Source organism: Zingiber officinale, chromosome 9A (assembly GCF_018446385.1).
Source record: "Zingiber officinale cultivar Zhangliang chromosome 9A, Zo_v1.1, whole genome shotgun sequence".
Classification (NCBI taxonomy): Eukaryota; Viridiplantae; Streptophyta; class Magnoliopsida; order Zingiberales; family Zingiberaceae; genus Zingiber; species Zingiber officinale.
In genome coordinates this window covers 132,442,254-132,458,843 of record NC_056002.1, presented here as the reverse complement: position 1 = coordinate 132,458,843, position 16,590 = coordinate 132,442,254, and the positions used below count along the sequence as shown (strand labels likewise).

The 16,590-nt window shown below is 38.8% G+C and overlaps 2 protein-coding genes across 2 annotated transcripts; both read right to left on the bottom strand.

Annotated features, from left to right (window-relative positions):
• Nucleotide 1: 1 nt before the first annotated feature.
• Nucleotides 2–12,390, bottom strand: LOC122019600. The gene is made up of 3 exons (XM_042577054.1): nucleotides 12,290–12,390; nucleotides 11,288–11,734; nucleotides 2–362 (listed from the first exon to the last, which is right to left on the bottom strand). Exons 1-3 carry the CDS (start codon nucleotides 12,388–12,390, stop codon nucleotides 275–277), a joined length of 636 nt encoding a protein of 211 aa, XP_042432988.1. The 3' UTR covers nucleotides 2–274.
• A 109-nt stretch (nucleotides 12,391–12,499) lies between these two features.
• LOC122020421 (ubiquitin carboxyl-terminal hydrolase 4-like) lies at nucleotides 12,500–16,439 on the bottom strand. The gene is made up of 6 exons (XM_042578344.1): nucleotides 16,156–16,439; nucleotides 15,478–15,594; nucleotides 15,042–15,140; nucleotides 14,714–14,902; nucleotides 14,416–14,597; nucleotides 12,500–13,161 (listed from the first exon to the last, which is right to left on the bottom strand). The coding sequence occupies exons 1-6, from the start codon at nucleotides 16,276–16,278 to the stop codon at nucleotides 12,762–12,764; spliced, it is 1,110 nt and encodes a 369-aa protein (XP_042434278.1). The 5' UTR covers nucleotides 16,279–16,439; the 3' UTR covers nucleotides 12,500–12,761.
• Nucleotides 16,440–16,590: the final 151 nt, after the last annotated feature.

Here is a 16,590-nt window from a genome sequence, read left to right as displayed (position 1 = left end):
ATTCAATCCAAGGAAAGTAACTATTGATCTCCAAACAGGATTCACCAGTGTACATGATACAACAAATAGCATATAAATTCTCATATTGACACATGAACAGACAAGAAATTTGCTATATAGTTACATTCTTTGCAAATTAAAACAAGTCTAAAGCATCTACTTGTCCTCGCGCGCGTTGTGTGAGATGTATAGACAACAGCATTATCTGATCATATTTAACACTTCCTTTGAAGCCAGAAGGTACATAATCTGAAGAAGAAGATGAAGTGCTGGGCTAGCTTGATATGAACATCCACCATTTGTAAATACCAAAGCTATAAATCAGGGTGAGCATTGTCACCCGTAGAGGATAAAGATTAAATCTGCATTAGGGAAACAATTCGCCAAGCATTATTTCGGTAGCATTTAGTTGAAGGATAAAAAGGTAATCAAACTGTCAAAAAAGAATCTAGAGTATGATTACAGAATCTTGAGTATTCCTTAATTTCCTCAAAAGATCTATGTTCCTAAAGGACAAGCTCTGGGAACTAGTTAGGCAAATTGCCTTGGCCAATTAACTACCGTCGAGATTGTCCAAGTTTGGTCAATTTTGTCCAACTAGTTTAGGCTTACTACGATAGGTATAAGCTACTATATGGATATACTCCCACCATCGAGCTCTATACAAGGGATATAACATTAGTACTATATGGCTCCATTTGGATTGTGGGATAAGATTAATGGTGTTAGGGATTAATAGTGTGATAGAGAGTGTTTGGTAGGTGGGATATGATTAATGGTGTAGGGATTAATGGTGTGATAAATAATCATTGGCTTGCCCAAGGAATTATTTATCACACCATTAATCCCTATCCCACCTACACCATTAATCCCTATCCCACAATAGTTTTTTATTACATTAATTAAAATTTTCTTTCATCTCTCTCTAGAATCTACACATTCATATTCTTTTATTATATTAGTTATTTGAGCAATACTTAATTTTCACGCATTAATCTTAACATTCACCAAATTTGTTACAAAAGAAGGGGAAAGAGATATTTATAAAATAGCTAAAGTGAGAGAAAGGAAAAGAGATATTAGCCAAATAAAATGTATTAAAGATGAATGTAATAGGGTATTAGTAAATGATGGAGAAATAAAAGAGCGGTGGAAGAGGTATTTTCATCAACTTTTTAATGAAGGTTTAGGTGACCAACTTAACTTAGGTAATTTAATTAGGTCAAATGAGCATAGAAATTTTAATTTTTATTGTAGAATTCAAACTTCAGAAGTAAAACAAACTTTAAATGAGATGCACAATGAAAAAACCGTTGGACCAGATGATATTCCGATAGAGGTATGGAAGTGCTTAGGGAAACAAGGTATTGAATGGCTTACAAAATTATTTAACATGATATTGAAAACAAAAAGAATGTCTGATCAATGGAGAATAAGTACTCTAGTTCCCTTATATAAGAACAAGGGAGACATACAAAATTGTGCAAACTATAGGGGTATTAAACTAATGAGTCATACTATGAAACTTTGGGAAAAAGTAATAGAAAAAAGATTAAGGAAGGAGACCAGTGACAGAAAATCAATTTGGGTTCATGCCTGGAAGGTCGACAATAGAAGCTATACATCTCCTTGGACAATTAATTGAAAAATATCGGGAGCAAAAACAAGATCTACACATGGTATTCATTGACTTAGAAAAAACTTATGATAGAGTCCCAAGAGAAATTATATGGAGAATTTTAGAAAAGAGAGGTGTTAGCGTAACATATATTGAACTAATTAAGGATATGTATGAGGATGTAATGACTAGAGTAAAGACTTCAGGCGGAGTAACTGAAGCATTTCTAATAAAGATAGGGTTACATCAAGAATCAACCATAAGTCCCTATCTTTTTACACTAATTATGGACGAACTCACTGCACACATTCAAGACACAGTACCGTGGTGCATGTTGTTTGCAGATGATATTATTTTGGTAGATGAGATACGTGAAGAAGTAAATGCTAAGCTAGAATCTTGGAGGGAAACACTAGAAGGGAAAGGTTTTAAGTTTAGTAGATTAAAGACAGAATATATGGAATTTAAATTTAGCAATATTAGAAGTAATGAAACAATTATTAAGATAGAAGAGGACGAGTTGCCCGGAACCGAGAGATTTAAATATTTAGGATCATTTTTACAAAATGATGGAGGGATTGAGAGAGACGTCTTACATAGAATACAAGCAGGATGGGTGAAATGGAGGGAAGCGTCGGGTGTTTTATGTGACCGTAAAGTACCTCTTAAACTTAAATGTAAGTTCTATAAAACCGTTGTTAGACCTGCTATGTTATATGGAGCTGAATGTTGGGCTATGACTCGAGCACATGAGCATAAGATGAGAGTTGTAGAGATGAGGATGTTAAGGTGGATGTGTGGACATACGAAGATGGACAAAATAAGGAATGAGAGCATTAGAGAGAAAGTCGGAGTTGCATCTATTGAGGACAAACTTCGAGAGACACGTTTAAGATGGTACGGACATGTATTTAAACGACCAATAAATGCTCCAATTAGGCGATATGAAACTATGATAAACATGCATATCAAACGAGGAAGAGGAAGACCAAAAAAGACTTGGTTAGCAACAATAAAACAAGATAAAATTTATTTAAATATAGATGATGATATAATAGGAGATAGAGCTCAATGGCGTAAAAGGATTCATACAGCCGACCACACCTAGTGGGAAAAGGCTTAGTTGTTGTTGTTGTAATCTTAACATTCACATCTTTGCAACTTAAATATTATTGTGTTGCTTCCTAACAATCTAAAATTCTAATTGACATAATTTAGCAAATTGTACCATAATGGTATATGAATGATTCCTTTGAACCTCAGAAACACATATATCATATAAGAATTCAGAACATGGTAATCAAGATTGTACCTCAATGTTATAGGATTTTCTTTAAATCCTCAGAAGTACACAGATCACATACGATTCTAGACCATGGTAGTTCAGATTGTGTTCCCGACCTTAGAATCTTACGATCCAAGCTAGCTTTAACATTCCAAATGCCAAGTAAATTTAAATTGGGATAGGAACTTACAAACCTACAATCTGATCGTATCTGCTTACCAGTTCTACAACCCAAACCTACATATGATAATCTATACATATCAAATATAGATCTATAATATTTTAATCAAATTGTTAGATTTTAAGATCCTAGGATCCAAACCTATGGGCCTCTTCTCATTCCTAAGATAGGATCTCAATCTGATAACTTTGCTCTATAAGCTCTACTCTTTTTTTAGTGAGCCAACTGTTGGTGCAACATCCCTCAAGTCAAGGTTGACCTGGTTGACCAAGCTTGAGTCTTGGTTTGGGTTTCGATGTTTGACAATACAAGGTTGATTGAAGAAGAGTCAAGTAGGTCAAGGATGACCGGATACCTGACTGGGAAGTCCTAACTGGGATGTTAGGCAGGTGAAAATCCTGGTGAGTGAAGCCAGGAGGAAAATCCTGGTGAGTGAAGCCAGGTGAAAGACCTAGTGAGTGAAGCTAGGCAATTGGGAAGTCCTAATGAGTGAAGCTAGGCAGGAGGAAAATCCTGGTGAGTGAAGCCAGGTGAAAGACCTAGTGAGTGAAGCTAGGCAATTGGAAAAGTCCTGGTGAGTGAAGCCAGGCAAGAGAAATCCAAATGGGTCAAGGTTGACCAGACATCTGGTGAGAGTCCAAATAGGTCAAAGGAATTGACCGGATACTTGGCACGAGGAAGAAAAGTCCAAGTAGGTCTTAGGGAGTGACCGGATACTTGGCAAAAAGAGAAAAGTCCAAGTGGGTCAAAGGGATTGACCAGACACTTGGTGAGAGAGTCCTAGCTGGTCAAGGGTGACCGGATGCTAGGTCTTATGTACCAACAAGTCATGGTTGACTAGATGTTGGTTTAGGGGGCTTTGGACTTGGTTTTGGGCAAAAACCAATATCTGGATTGATCAGCCGATTGATCCAGCAGGTTTGGATCGATCCAGCAGATCTGGATCGATCAGTGGATCGATCCAGAAGATCTGGATCAATCGGCCGATCGATCCGGTGAGTCCCCGCGAACAGAACCCCTCTGGATCGATCGGTGGATCGATCCAGAGGTCCCAATCGATCAATGGATCGATTGGGACGCTGCTGCTTCGCGCGATAAGCGCTGGATCGATCCGTGGATCGATCCAGGCGTTTTTCCAGAGCACAGAGGCGCTCTGGATCGATCCGTAGATCGATCCAAAGCCTCCCCGATCGATTGGGAACAATCCAATCGATTGGGATTCGACCGTTGGCGTCGTTTATAGCTGTTGGCGTGCGATTCCTTCAGCATCTCTTCACCGATTCATTCCAGATTCATCACAGCTCCTCCCCAGCACTCTCTAAGTTCTTGAAGGTTCTTGGAGGTTCATCCAAGTCAAGAGGCGAGTTGCAACGAGAAGAAGAAGAAACTAGGGTTTTTATTGCATTTCTTGTAAGCTTTTGTTTATTCTTTACTACCATTTCTTCTACTTGTATTGAGAGTCTTGTAGGGCTTCTCCGCCTTCGGTAGTTACCGAAAAGGAGTGTTTATTAGTGGAGGTGTGTGTGTGTGCGTGGATCCTTGGACTAGTCACCTCTTGTGAGGTGGATACCAAGTAAAATCCTATTGTTAGCATTGTTGTAGTTTGTTTCTTTGTATTCCGCTGTGCATCACCTTGAAGAAACAAGCAACGAAGTACGACGAGCACACGCGAAGCTATTCCCCCCCCCCCCCCCCCCGCTCTAGCTACTTTTCGGTCCCAACAAGTGGTATCAGAGCAAGGCCGCTCTTCACCGGAATCATCGCCGGAAGGGGCAAACAAAACAAGCAAAGCTAGAGGATGAAGAAGTTGGAGCAATTCTACAAGTCGAAGACTTCATCACAAGAAGCTCAACTTCAAATGGAATTCCGAGATGGACTCGAATTCGACACGAGGGTGCCTCCACCATACACATCTACAAGCTTCGATCTTTGGAAATCAAGGATCGAAAACTTCTTAATGGTGGAGATAGAGCAATGGTTTGCTCTCATGGAAGGTTTTGAAGCTCCCACAAACTCAAAGGGCAAAGTTCTCAAGAGGAGCAAGTGGAGCCAAGAGCAAGTTCAAAGGTGCGAGGCCAATGACAAAGTGACCAAGCTTTTGGTCAATCTATTGCCAAGCACCATCCTTTGCAAAATTGGAGAATTTGAAGATGCAAAGGAATTGTGGAGTAAATTGGCCAAGCTTCATGAAGAGATCCCCTCCACTATACAAGAGCAAGAAGAATCCAGAGAGGGTGACTCTTTGGAGCAAGACCAAGAGGAGGACTCCGAGGTTGAGAGATGCTCAATCTCCGAAGAAGAAGTCCAAGAAAGAGCTTCATCTTCAAGGGAGTGCAATGAAGAGAACAAGGAGGGAGCATACTCCTTGTTCCATGTACAAGATGATGAAGCCTCCACCTCTAGGATTGAGGAGTGTAGATCAATGAACCCGGAGCAAGAAAAGACCTCCACATCCGGGTCAAGTGAAGAAAAAGAAGACGATGCCACCTCCACAAGTCAAGTCAAATCTATTGGAGGAGTATCATCTTCGGTTCAAGAGGAAACTTCTACCTCCGGATCCAAAGGAGAAAGTGTCATCCCTACACAAAAAGGTATAAACATTTCAATTAATAATAAAAATCATATTATATGCTTTGAATGTAGGGAACATGGGCACTACAAGAGCAAGTGCCCCAAATTGGCCAAGAAGAAGGGTCAAGTGACACAAAAGGACAAGGAGAAGCCCAAGGAGATCACCCCCGGGACAAAAAAAAGCAAGGAGCACATTGTGTGCCTCTTGTGTTAACAAAAAGGGCATTACCGAAGTCAATGCCCCAAGGGGAAGAAGATGGTCAAGGCTCAAGGAGGCACTAGTCAAGGGGGAGCCTCCAAGGTAAAGAAGAAGGTAACATTTATTGAGCCTACCCCTTTACGTTATGGTAAAAAGTATGATAGTTCAAATTTTTATCATTTTAATGCAATTTACCATAAGAATAGAAAGCATGAGGGCATTAAGGAAAAGCATGTGGCCCTACATGCCAAGACTACCCAATCTAAGGTTAGGAAGGTAGATAGACATTTGGGCAAGAACACTAAGGATAATAGATACAAGCCTAAGAATAAAAATGCTCATGGATCAAATGAAAAATCAAATACTAAGGACTTAGTGAGGGAAAATCAAGTCTTGAGGTCAAGACTTGATAAATTAGAAAAGACCCTAAAAAGATTGGAAAATATCCTATTAGGGCAAAATGAGCATAACCTAGGTTTAGGGGTACAAAAGTCATCAAATGGCCATAGAGGTTTGGGATACAAACCCAAAGCAAAAAAGGATGTGCCTAGTTATCATAGGGTTCCATATAGTTATGGAACAAACCCTAAGTCTAGAGGTCAAGTCAAGGATACAAGGGAAGATATCCCTAGAAGTATCTTTGCAACCAAAGTGACTAAGACTTCTAAGAAGTCTAAGAAAGTCACTAACAAGGCCACAAGGGAGGCTATCCCTAGAGTTGACCTAGAAAATGTGACCAAGGCTTCTAAGAAGCCCAACAAGGTCACTAGGAAGGTATCTAGGGAAGTTATCCCTAGTGAGTACCTAGAGCATCCAAGGAGCACCAATAGGTGTTGGATTCCTAGGAGCATCTTTTCTACCCCATAAATGGGTTAGAGAGTGTCAACTCCGATTAGAAGGGTAGTTAACCCAACTTTGAGGAAATTGACACTCAAGGAGTATTTTCAAGGTTTTTGTTAACCTTTGAAAATGAAATGGAATTATTATTTACTCCTTGAAAGAGTAAAATGTGCCTAATGGTGGAAAAATTGATTTTATCTTAAAATGGCATAAATTGGGAAAATCTAGAGAAATACCAAGTTGGGATTTTGGTATTCTCTTAGAAAGTTAAGGCAATCCGGGCCTTGATTTATATGATTACTCTTGAGGAAAAATGGAATATGTCAACATTTGAGGATATGCTTAATTTTTAAGTGGCATAAACAAATCAAGAGAAATAGAAATGTCAATTTAGGTTTTGGCATTTCTTTGAAGCATTTAGGGCAATCTAGGTTTAACGTTTTAAGTTAAAACCAGTGGTATATTTTGAGTTAGCTAAGTGGTTAAGGATACTTAGAAAGGTAATTTAGGTATATTTTATTTATGCTAAACTTTGCCATGATTGTTTGCCCATTATATGCCATAGCATCATGTTTTATTTTTTTTTATTCATGTTTTATTATGAAAAATCCAAAAATACCATGTCATGACATTCATACATCATGTAGTTATAGGATATTTTCTTTTGAAAATTATTTCCTTTTGATGTATGCCATAACATAATCATGCATTAAGTTTAATTCCTTGTAATTAAGGACAAATGGTATTTAACAACACTTATCAACAAGTAACATCCTTGGTGGATGTTTACCACTCAAAATGCCCAGATAGATATGCATGATCCCTAGATTAGGGCAAAACCAAATTTTACATCTCACAAAGACCTATAAGATGACTTGTATGTGTTTTGTCCACAATAGATACAAGTGAGATGTTAGGATAATGAACAAAACTCAACATGTTGATTTAGTGCATTTTTTTTTTAGTTTTAGGTTCATCAAAACACATAGTTATGTGTTTTCCTATCATTGGGAAAGCTAATGTACAAGTCATGTGCATTAAGCCCAAGGAATGTGATGGGATATTGGTTTTGAAAATTATTTTAAAATGATTTTGGAAAACTTTGGTGAAGGCTATCTTTTGATAGTAATCACCATTGAATAGTTAGACACAAACTTGAAGAAAACACTAAAGTCTTTGCAAGTTTTCAAGTTTGTGTCAATCTTTGAAAATATGATGTATTTTCATAGAAAACTATTTTTCCTTAATAATATATGCCCTAAATAATGTCTACACGAAATTTCATTATTTTTGGATTTTTGTAGAATTTTCTAGGGGTTTCTGAAGTTGGCTGAATTTAAAATTCAGCAACTATCAGAGCTCCGATCGATCCATGGATCGATTGGAGTGTCTGACTCGATCAGTGGATCGATTCAGAAGGCAATTCTAGCGAGCAGAAGCTCGCTGGATCGATCAGCCGATCGATCCAAGAAGACTGAATCGATCAGTGGATCGATTCAGCAGGGTTCAATCGATTGGAACCCAACTCCAATCGATCGAAGATGCTGATTTTGGCTGGGAAAGCTTATTTTCAGCATTTTGAACCTATTTTAGTCTAGGTAACCATTCCAAACCCCTGAAAATACATTTGTATACATAAAAAGGGTGTTTTCGTGTGAAAAACAAGGATGGATTGGTTAAGGAAGGCTAAGTTGAAGTTTAGGTTGAGGTTTGTGTCAAATTTTGAATATTTGAACCTCAAAACTTCTAAAATTGGGTTTCCTAAAGTTTTGGGGATTCCAAGTCATTGTTGGTGCAATGACAGAAGTTACCACCATGTCTTTATGGGGAGGGACTCTTTAAAGACATAAAAATTATTTTTCATGAACCTTGGAAGGTGGTTAACCTTCCGTTAAGAACATGCTCAAGGTTGAGCGTTTGAACTTTAATGGGGAGTGAATATCCTCATTATTCAAGTGGTTTCAAGTGGCTAATGCTCAAGGATAGGCATTTGCCTACATTGGGGGAGAATGTAGGGTTAAGATTAATGAAGGGTATGGGACCTTCATTATCGTGCTGATCACAACGAGTGAAGTTGTGAACAACGATGAGCAACTCTTCAGGGGGAGTTTCAAGAATTTTCAACAAGTGGGTTTGTTAATGTGTGCCAATAGGGGGAGAATGAAAGGGAGTAAGTTAGGCTTTTATCACCTAGAGGGAGTTTGTCCTCTTAGGGGGAGAATGAAGGGCTTAACTTATGTATTCATTACCTAGTGGCATGAAGAAGGTTTAGGCTATGGGATTAGCCTAACTTACATGTGGTATTGTAAGTGATAGTGTTGGTATTGTCAAACATCAAAAAGGGGAAGATTGTTGGTGCAACATCCCTCAGGTCAAGGTTGACCTGGTTGACCAAGCTTGAGTCTTGGTTTGGGTTTCGATGTTTGACAATACAAGGTTGATTAAAGAAGAGTCAAGTAGGTCAAGGATGACCGGATACCTGACTGGGAAGTCCTAACTGGGATGATAGGCAGAAGAAAGTCCTGGTGAGTGAAGTCAGGTGAAAATCCTGGTGAGTGAAGCAGGTGAAAGACCTAGTGAGTGAAGCTAGGCAATTGGAAAAGTCCTGGTAAGTGAAGCCAGGCAAGAGAAATCCAAATGGGTCAAGGTTGACCAGACATCTAGTGAGAGTCCAAATAGGTCAAAGGAATTGACCGGATACTTGGCACGAGGAAGAAAAGTCCAAGTAGGTCTTAGGAAGTGACCGGATACTTGACAAAAAGAGAAAAGTCCAAGTGGGTCAAAGGGATTGACCAGACACTTGGTGAGAGAGTCCTAGCTGGTCAAGGGTGACCGGATGCTAGGTCTTATGTACCAACAAGTCATGGTTGACTAGATGTTGGTTTAGGGGGCTTTGGACTTGGTTTTGGGCAAAAACCAATATCTGGATTGATCGCCCGATTGCAGCAAGTTCGATCGATCCGTGGATCGATCCAGATCCGGATCGATCGGTGGATCGATCCAGAAGATCCGGATCGATCGGCCGATCGATCCGGTGAGTCCTCGCGAACCTCCGGATCGATCGGTGGATCGATTCAGAGGTCCCAATCGATCGCTGGATCGATTGGGACGCCGCCGCGATATGGCCGGATCGATCCGTGGATCGATCCAGGCGTTCTCCACAAGCGCTGGATCGATCCGTGGATCGATCCAAAGCCTCTCCGATCGATTGGGAGCAATCCAATCGATTGGGATTCGACCGTTGGCGTCGTTTATAGCTGTTGGCGTGCGATTCATTCAGCATCTCTTCACCGATTCATTCCAGATTCATCACAGCTCCTCCCCAGCACTCTCTAAGTTCCTCACCGCCAGTTCTTGAAGGTTCTTGGAGGTTCATCCAAGTCAAGAGGCGAGTTGCAACGAGAAGAAGAAGAAGCTAGAGTTTTTATTGCATTTCTTGTAAGCTTTTGTTTATTCTTTACTACCATTTCTTCTACTTGTATTGAGAGTCTTGTAGGGCTTCTCCGCCTTCGGTAGTTACCGAAAAGGAGTGTTTATTAGTGGAGGTGTGTGTGTGTGCGTGGATCCTTGGACTAGTCACCTCTTGTGAGGTGGATACCAAGTAAAATCCTATTGTTAGCATTGTTGTAGTTTGTTTCTTTGTATTCCGCTGCGCATCACCTTGAAGAAACAAGCAACGAAGCACGACGAGCACACGCGAAGCTATTTCCCCCCCCCTCTAACTACTTTTCGGTCCCAACACCAACAAGGTCCATTAGGCTAGTTATCTCTTAGACACAACATAAGTCCTTTTTTTTTAGTTTTTTTTTGGATGGTTTTAGCACAATGAGTTAATCACGACTACAAATTTCTCAAAATGGAACATTCCACAGCTTAGGAGATGCCATGGGGTGCATTTGGAGGTAGTGAGAAATTAAGAGACACTTAAATAAAAGGGTTTCTTCTCAAAGAGTTTTTTGTGTCTAATAAGTGCTAGAGGTGAGGTTTTCCACTTTTCACCATCAGTGTTGAGGTAAAGCAAACTGAGAGGTATTTTGCAAAAGGTTATATAGACTTGAATTATCTCTGTAAACTTAACCTATGCTGAATCACATCTAATTGTTCATGTCTTTCTTTGAATTTTCGTGCCACTCTACTAAGGGGGATTGAGATTTTACCATGTGACTTTGTGCATGAAGCTATTATTTCATTTTACATGCATCAAATTTGGATTTCTAAGGCAAGTGATACTAATGCGATCTCCAACCCCATCCAGCAGTATCAGAGCACTTGTGATCTCAAGAATTGGTTTTGTTCTACTTAATAGATGTTTCTTCCTCTTCCTTTACTAATCTAAACTCTTCAAATGTTTTCATCACTAATGAAATGCTAGAACAATTTCACACAATTATAGAGGATTTCTACTACACCATGAAGCAGCATTTCTAGCTTCCAATTAATCTACCTATTGTTCTCAAAATTCATTCAGTATCCGACATGAAGATCATGAGCTAAGAACAACTGGATCGACAAGAACAATGAATCAAAGTCCGTCACTGAATCCATTAGAGTAGGAATGAAAAAAGGATAAAGTTTTCGAGAAAGCAGCAGAACCTCCAGTTGTCGGAGTCGGCGTGGGTCCTCCGAACGGTCATGGGCTTGAACCACTCAGAGAAGTCCCGATCGAAGAACTCCCAGTCAGGCAGGAGGATCCCGCCGATCCCTACGATCCCGAAGGCGTATGTTCCGAGCATCTTCTTGAGGGACAAGGTACACATACCGACAACAGCCATCAGCACTGCGAGCGACAAAAGGCTCGTCTGCAGTGCCGTCTCACGCCTCATCTCAGCCCTCACCGTAGCCCTAGAAGTAGTAGAACGGGAGGAGAAGGAGGTAGTGGTGGTGGCGGGGGCGGCTTCGGCGGCGGCGGCGGCGGCGGCGGAGAGAGTAGGCGACGTTTGGGAGCGGCCATGGACGGTAGAAATGTGCTTGCGAAATGGGGCGTCGCTGTCGCGTGTCGCCGCCCAGGGACTGCCCGCACTGCAGGACAGAAACGATCCCCTGCAAAACCTCGTTTAAAAACTGTCCTATTCTGCGTTGGATCTTCGACACGTGGATAGTTAGTTCGGGTCCTGAAGTGCCTTTATTTTTTAATATTAATTATTTTTATATTTAAAATAAATAAAAATAATGATTTTTTGTTTTTTTTATTTTATAATTGACACTTTATCCGCATTTATTAATTCTATTTTAATTCATAAAAATTTGTATGTATAAACATATGCATTTATTGTCAATAATAAAAATATAGATAATGTTTAAATTGAATATTGTATATCTCTATTTGGCTGGTATACCGTATACACATATTTATTTTTAAATAAATAAAATTTAAGAGTTCCTTTTATACTAAAATGATTGAGTATTTTTTTTAACAATGAGATTTTTTTCTCAAAAATTTTATATATTTTTTAAAATACATATTCTTGAAATTTTTAATATTTTATAATTTTAATTAATAAGAAATAGTTTTGTAATATAACTTTGTGTTATAGGATTTGTATCTCTAGTATAATACTAAACCTATTACAACACAAAACTCATACTTAGTCTCACTCCATGAAGCTTTTCCATGGCACCAAGTCTTCTTCATCCTTAAGGTCTCTAAGCACAACATTCAACATTGCATTCGCCTTCGCATAGAAACCGACATTCATATCACGAACTAAAGCATGATTTCTTCTCGAACTATTAGTACACAAATCATATCGGAGCTCAACAACAATGAAGAAAAAACGAACCAGGGTTTTTCTTCACTATGAAGGATTCAAGTAAAGGCTCATCACATTAACAATACATTACAATAAATATTCCTTCCAAAAAAAATTATCATAATTTAAACAAAAAAAGAAAATAAATTTCAATTGTCATACAACAATCTCTCTCGTATCGAAGTTTCGTGTTCATGGTAAGTTCCTTGTTATTTCGAAAGAGAGCATGAGCTTCAACAATATACTATATGCATCCTTTTCTTCTCATTGAGGAATGAAGTAGCCCACAAATTTGAAAACTGTATGTTCGTTGCTCTTCAACTCCTGCTAGTGAGACTCTCGTAGAACAGGATATACCCGTGATCGGTGTTGCTGGAGTACTCCTGCGCGGACCCGAAGAAGGTTTGCACAGCGGATTCATCAATCATCTCCACGTTTTCGTCATCAAAGAACAGCCAGTGGTTGTGGCTCTTAACGAGACTGACGTAGTGACCGTGGTTGGGACCACTTCCTACGTGAACCACAACGGAAAAGAGTGAATACTCGATGTCGGAATCTTCTATGGTGTTGTTGAGCTTCAACTCCAAAGGGAAGACAACCCGGTAGGAAAGCTTCTTGTTACGGCCGAGCTGCTCAACGTACTTGAAGCGCTTGAGATGCATTACTAGGATGTTTGGGGGCTTCTTGATCTTCATCCTCTTTTGAGCCTCCTGCAAACTGACACAGAAAATACTCACATCGTCAATTACCAAGACAAATTATCGGTCACACATAATCATAAGATGAAGCAAGATAAATACTCATCGATGGCAGATCTTTATCCTGCTTAAATACTACTGTAGACATCACATTCTAATATGAAAATGTGTGAAAAATGGAGATGGTCATTGATGGAAATGTGTGATGATGAAACCTCTACCAAGTCCAAATCAACATCTCTATATTCTACTAATTCACTAAATATATATACATTTGTGACCTCAAAATCAAAATGAGGTACCAAATCAACATGTAACCGACAAAGGCATGGTTCACCTATTTCATCAAGGATCTAACATATTAAGTTCTAAAGATGAAGCCTTTGAAGTTCAAGGAAATGAAGTTGACATCTCCCATTGGTCAAAAGTTAAGTTGATTTAATATTCTTTCTTACTTCAATAGCCCCACTATGCTAACGAAAAATATACCTTGACAACATAACAGCTTTTCAACTTGAAAGGATGAAGGGACAGAAGAGGAGGGAAGGGAATGAATCATTCAGTAGACACAATGAAAAGAGATATCACATCCAAGTCTGTGTGCATGTGTATTGACACCATGATAGTCAAGATGGTGATTCAAATCTTACGATCCCACAACCTGATCGATCTAATTCCCATATGGGATCTGAATTGCATTAGGATCTTACCAACTTACGATTCAATCCTATTTGTGCTTACTGTTTCTGCATGGGACGTTGATCCTGACAGCCTAGATATTATATTTAAATTCAACTAAGCATTTGAAAGATTAACATTTACTTTAGCGAATATATTTTTTTTAAAAGCTTTAAACCAAGTACCTAGATATAACATTCTTTCAACTACCAAGTACAAAAGTCCTTTTTAATTGTTATCATTATCATCATCTTATAATTATCATTCATCATATTAACTAAACATATATTCTAAAAGAAAGAAAAACACATGAACATCTAGAAAGAGTTTTTCTTTGGTCCCTTTCTCTCAATCTCAGCTCTTCCTCTCTTTTATTCACACAAGTAAACAGACCAAAAGAATTTCATCCCTAATGGCAATGTAAAGAAATGGAACACAGCATTTCTGATTTACATATTAGATATACAAAAAAGTATCACCTGCAGATTGTTAGTCAGCAATGCGAATAAATGCAAAAAAGAAGGTAAAAACAAGTACCATGAATCCCAGGGCAAATGAGCATAATTTAAATATAGAAGCCATGTAGATAGATCACCTGCAGCATTTATCACAGAAGAACTTATCCTCTGCATTTAAAGTCTCTGTTGAGCTAAAATTCTTGAGACAACTTGTTATGGAACTGTTTTGCTCGATGTCAAGGCTTAGGTCAAAAAATGTCTCATCTCTTGCAGTAACAGTTTCACATCGTAGGCATCTCGTTTCATTCGTTAAAATGCCCTGAATAAATAAATGTGGAAATGGTGGTAGACAACAAAGGGGTAGGTCTGTAACTGATCAGGATTCAGGGTTTCTACATGTAACTACTATTATCAGAGGACGTTAACTTGAGTTACCTGAAAACTTTTGTGAACCCATGTAACAAAGGGTTCTTTCTTTACACCATTGGCTAGAGTATTGTTTGTATCATTTGCAACTTGAGCTAACGTCAATGAGCCATCCGGGGAAGACTTTGCATTATTACACTCTTTCTCCAGAATATCAACAAGCTCATTTAGCAAAAAGTTCAGAAACTCATGAGCATCCTACAAACACCCAGAGAGAACTCTGAATAAGCTAGAACATTTTGCCAATTAGAGCTAGCTTTATCCATACCAATAGAAGATTATATTTATATTAACTTATCGACAAAGTTTAATATAGAGAGCTTCAAAACTGATTTACCTGATGCATATAGCTGCGGAAGAGCTCGTTTTCTTTCTTTACTCTTTGTACAAAACGCCTAGGAGAGACAACACCAGTTTTCTTCTTTTGAGAGCAGATCTGTATCAGATTTTGCAAAAATATGGCCAATGTATGTGAGGAGAAATTTTGCAGTGAGAAAATTATCAAAAATTTTAAATGAAGATAGCATCAGCATGAATAGTTGAGTGTGTGTAATTCAGGTCAATCAATAGCATAGTTAGGAATGTTTGCCAATCAAGCGTATATAGACTATAGAAGAAGCACCGGTGAGAAACAAAATTCAAAGACTTCAATAGTAGCTACAACTTTAAGAGGCATTCAATACCTGGGAGAGAGACCTTTTAAATGTATAAACAAAAGTAACTAGAACAATAATTATTAGGAGGTAAATCACATTCACTAATCAATCACATACCTGGGAAAACAGATCTGCCAGACATGTCAGAAGATTTTCATCTGCCTCTACCAGGCTCTTTTTGTTCTCATAATACTCCAGCAATTGCTCACGGAATGGGACACAGAAATAAAGTGCCTGCACACAATGATCCATAATTATTCCAATTTATCAACAAGATCAGGACGACGGGACTTGTAGACAAAGGCTCTTAAATGAATCAATTGTTCTTATTTCATTAGTCTCCATGGTTATAAAATAACTTCTGTATCACACTAGAGGAAGATTCAAATATATATATATATATATATATATATATATATATATATATATATATATATATATATATATATATATAGTTTGTCATGGTCACCACACCATCTGGTTGACAAAATTATCACGTACTACCCTTCAGCATATATTGTCCTCATTTATAAGTGTATATGGGGGGGAATTTCTTTTCATTTCCTGCGTCAAAGAAGATGCTGCATAACAACAAGAATTCAAACTACACATCGATTTTAAGCCTAATTGCATACCCAAGTAAAGATTTGGAGCAAAGAAGAGCAAGAAATGCAACCAAACTAACAAAGTCATTCTTTTTACAATTCCCATCAAGAAGAAGCCAGCCAAACTAACGAATCAAGCAACACAAATGATAATATGATATCCAAATAGCTGAAATAGGGAAAGAAAAACCTGCAAGACGCTGTTGCAGTAGCAGGTGTTGCCGAAGTTCTCCAGCCCAAAGTAGCGCTCTCCTTCGGGGAACTGCTCGCCGAGGGCCTTCTCCAGCTTCGACCCCGTCGCGCCCATCACCATCCACTTCCGCAGGCCTCAATCCAGGCGCGCTTCCTAGGGCTTTACAAGATACTACGACGGATCAGGGAAAGAATTCCTAGGGTTCCTCCTGCTGCTGCTCCGCTTTTCCCCGATCGATCTCTCCGCTTTGGAATTTTGTAGCGAAGAAGGAAGCGATCGTGATCGAGTTGGAACGGTGGGTAAAATGCTTCGGTAATGTGACGTGGCATCCAGCGGTTGGGTGTGGCCATTGAAGAATGTCCTACGAATAACACCTGATCCTAAATTGGTTGTTTTATTACAATTGTCATAAATTTTTAATTATTAAATAAA

Bases quoted from the DNA above. Each gene is read 5' to 3' on its own strand.
- LOC122019600 (XM_042577054.1), bottom strand. From the start codon at position 12,390: ATGAATGTCGGTTTCTATGCGAAGGCGAATGCAATGTTGAATGTTGTG. The intron at 11,735-12,289 runs GTGAGACTAAGT...GAGGTTTTGCAG, and splicing joins CCATGGAAAAGCTTCATGGA to GGGATCGTTTCTGTCCTGCA. The intron at 363-11,287 runs GTTCTGCTGCTT...TCCCTAATGCAG, and splicing joins GCCGACTCCGACAACTGGAG to ATTTAATCTTTATCCTCTAC.
- LOC122020421 (XM_042578344.1), bottom strand. From the start codon at position 16,278: ATGGTGATGGGCGCGACGGGGTCGAAGCTGGAGAAGGCCCTCGGCGAG. The intron at 14,598-14,713 runs GTAACTCAAGTT...TTATTTATTCAG, and splicing joins GGGTTCACAAAAGTTTTCAG to GGCATTTTAACGAATGAAAC. The intron at 13,162-14,415 runs GTGATCTATCTA...TTTCTGTGTCAG, and splicing joins TTCTGTGATAAATGCTGCAG to TTTGCAGGAGGCTCAAAAGA.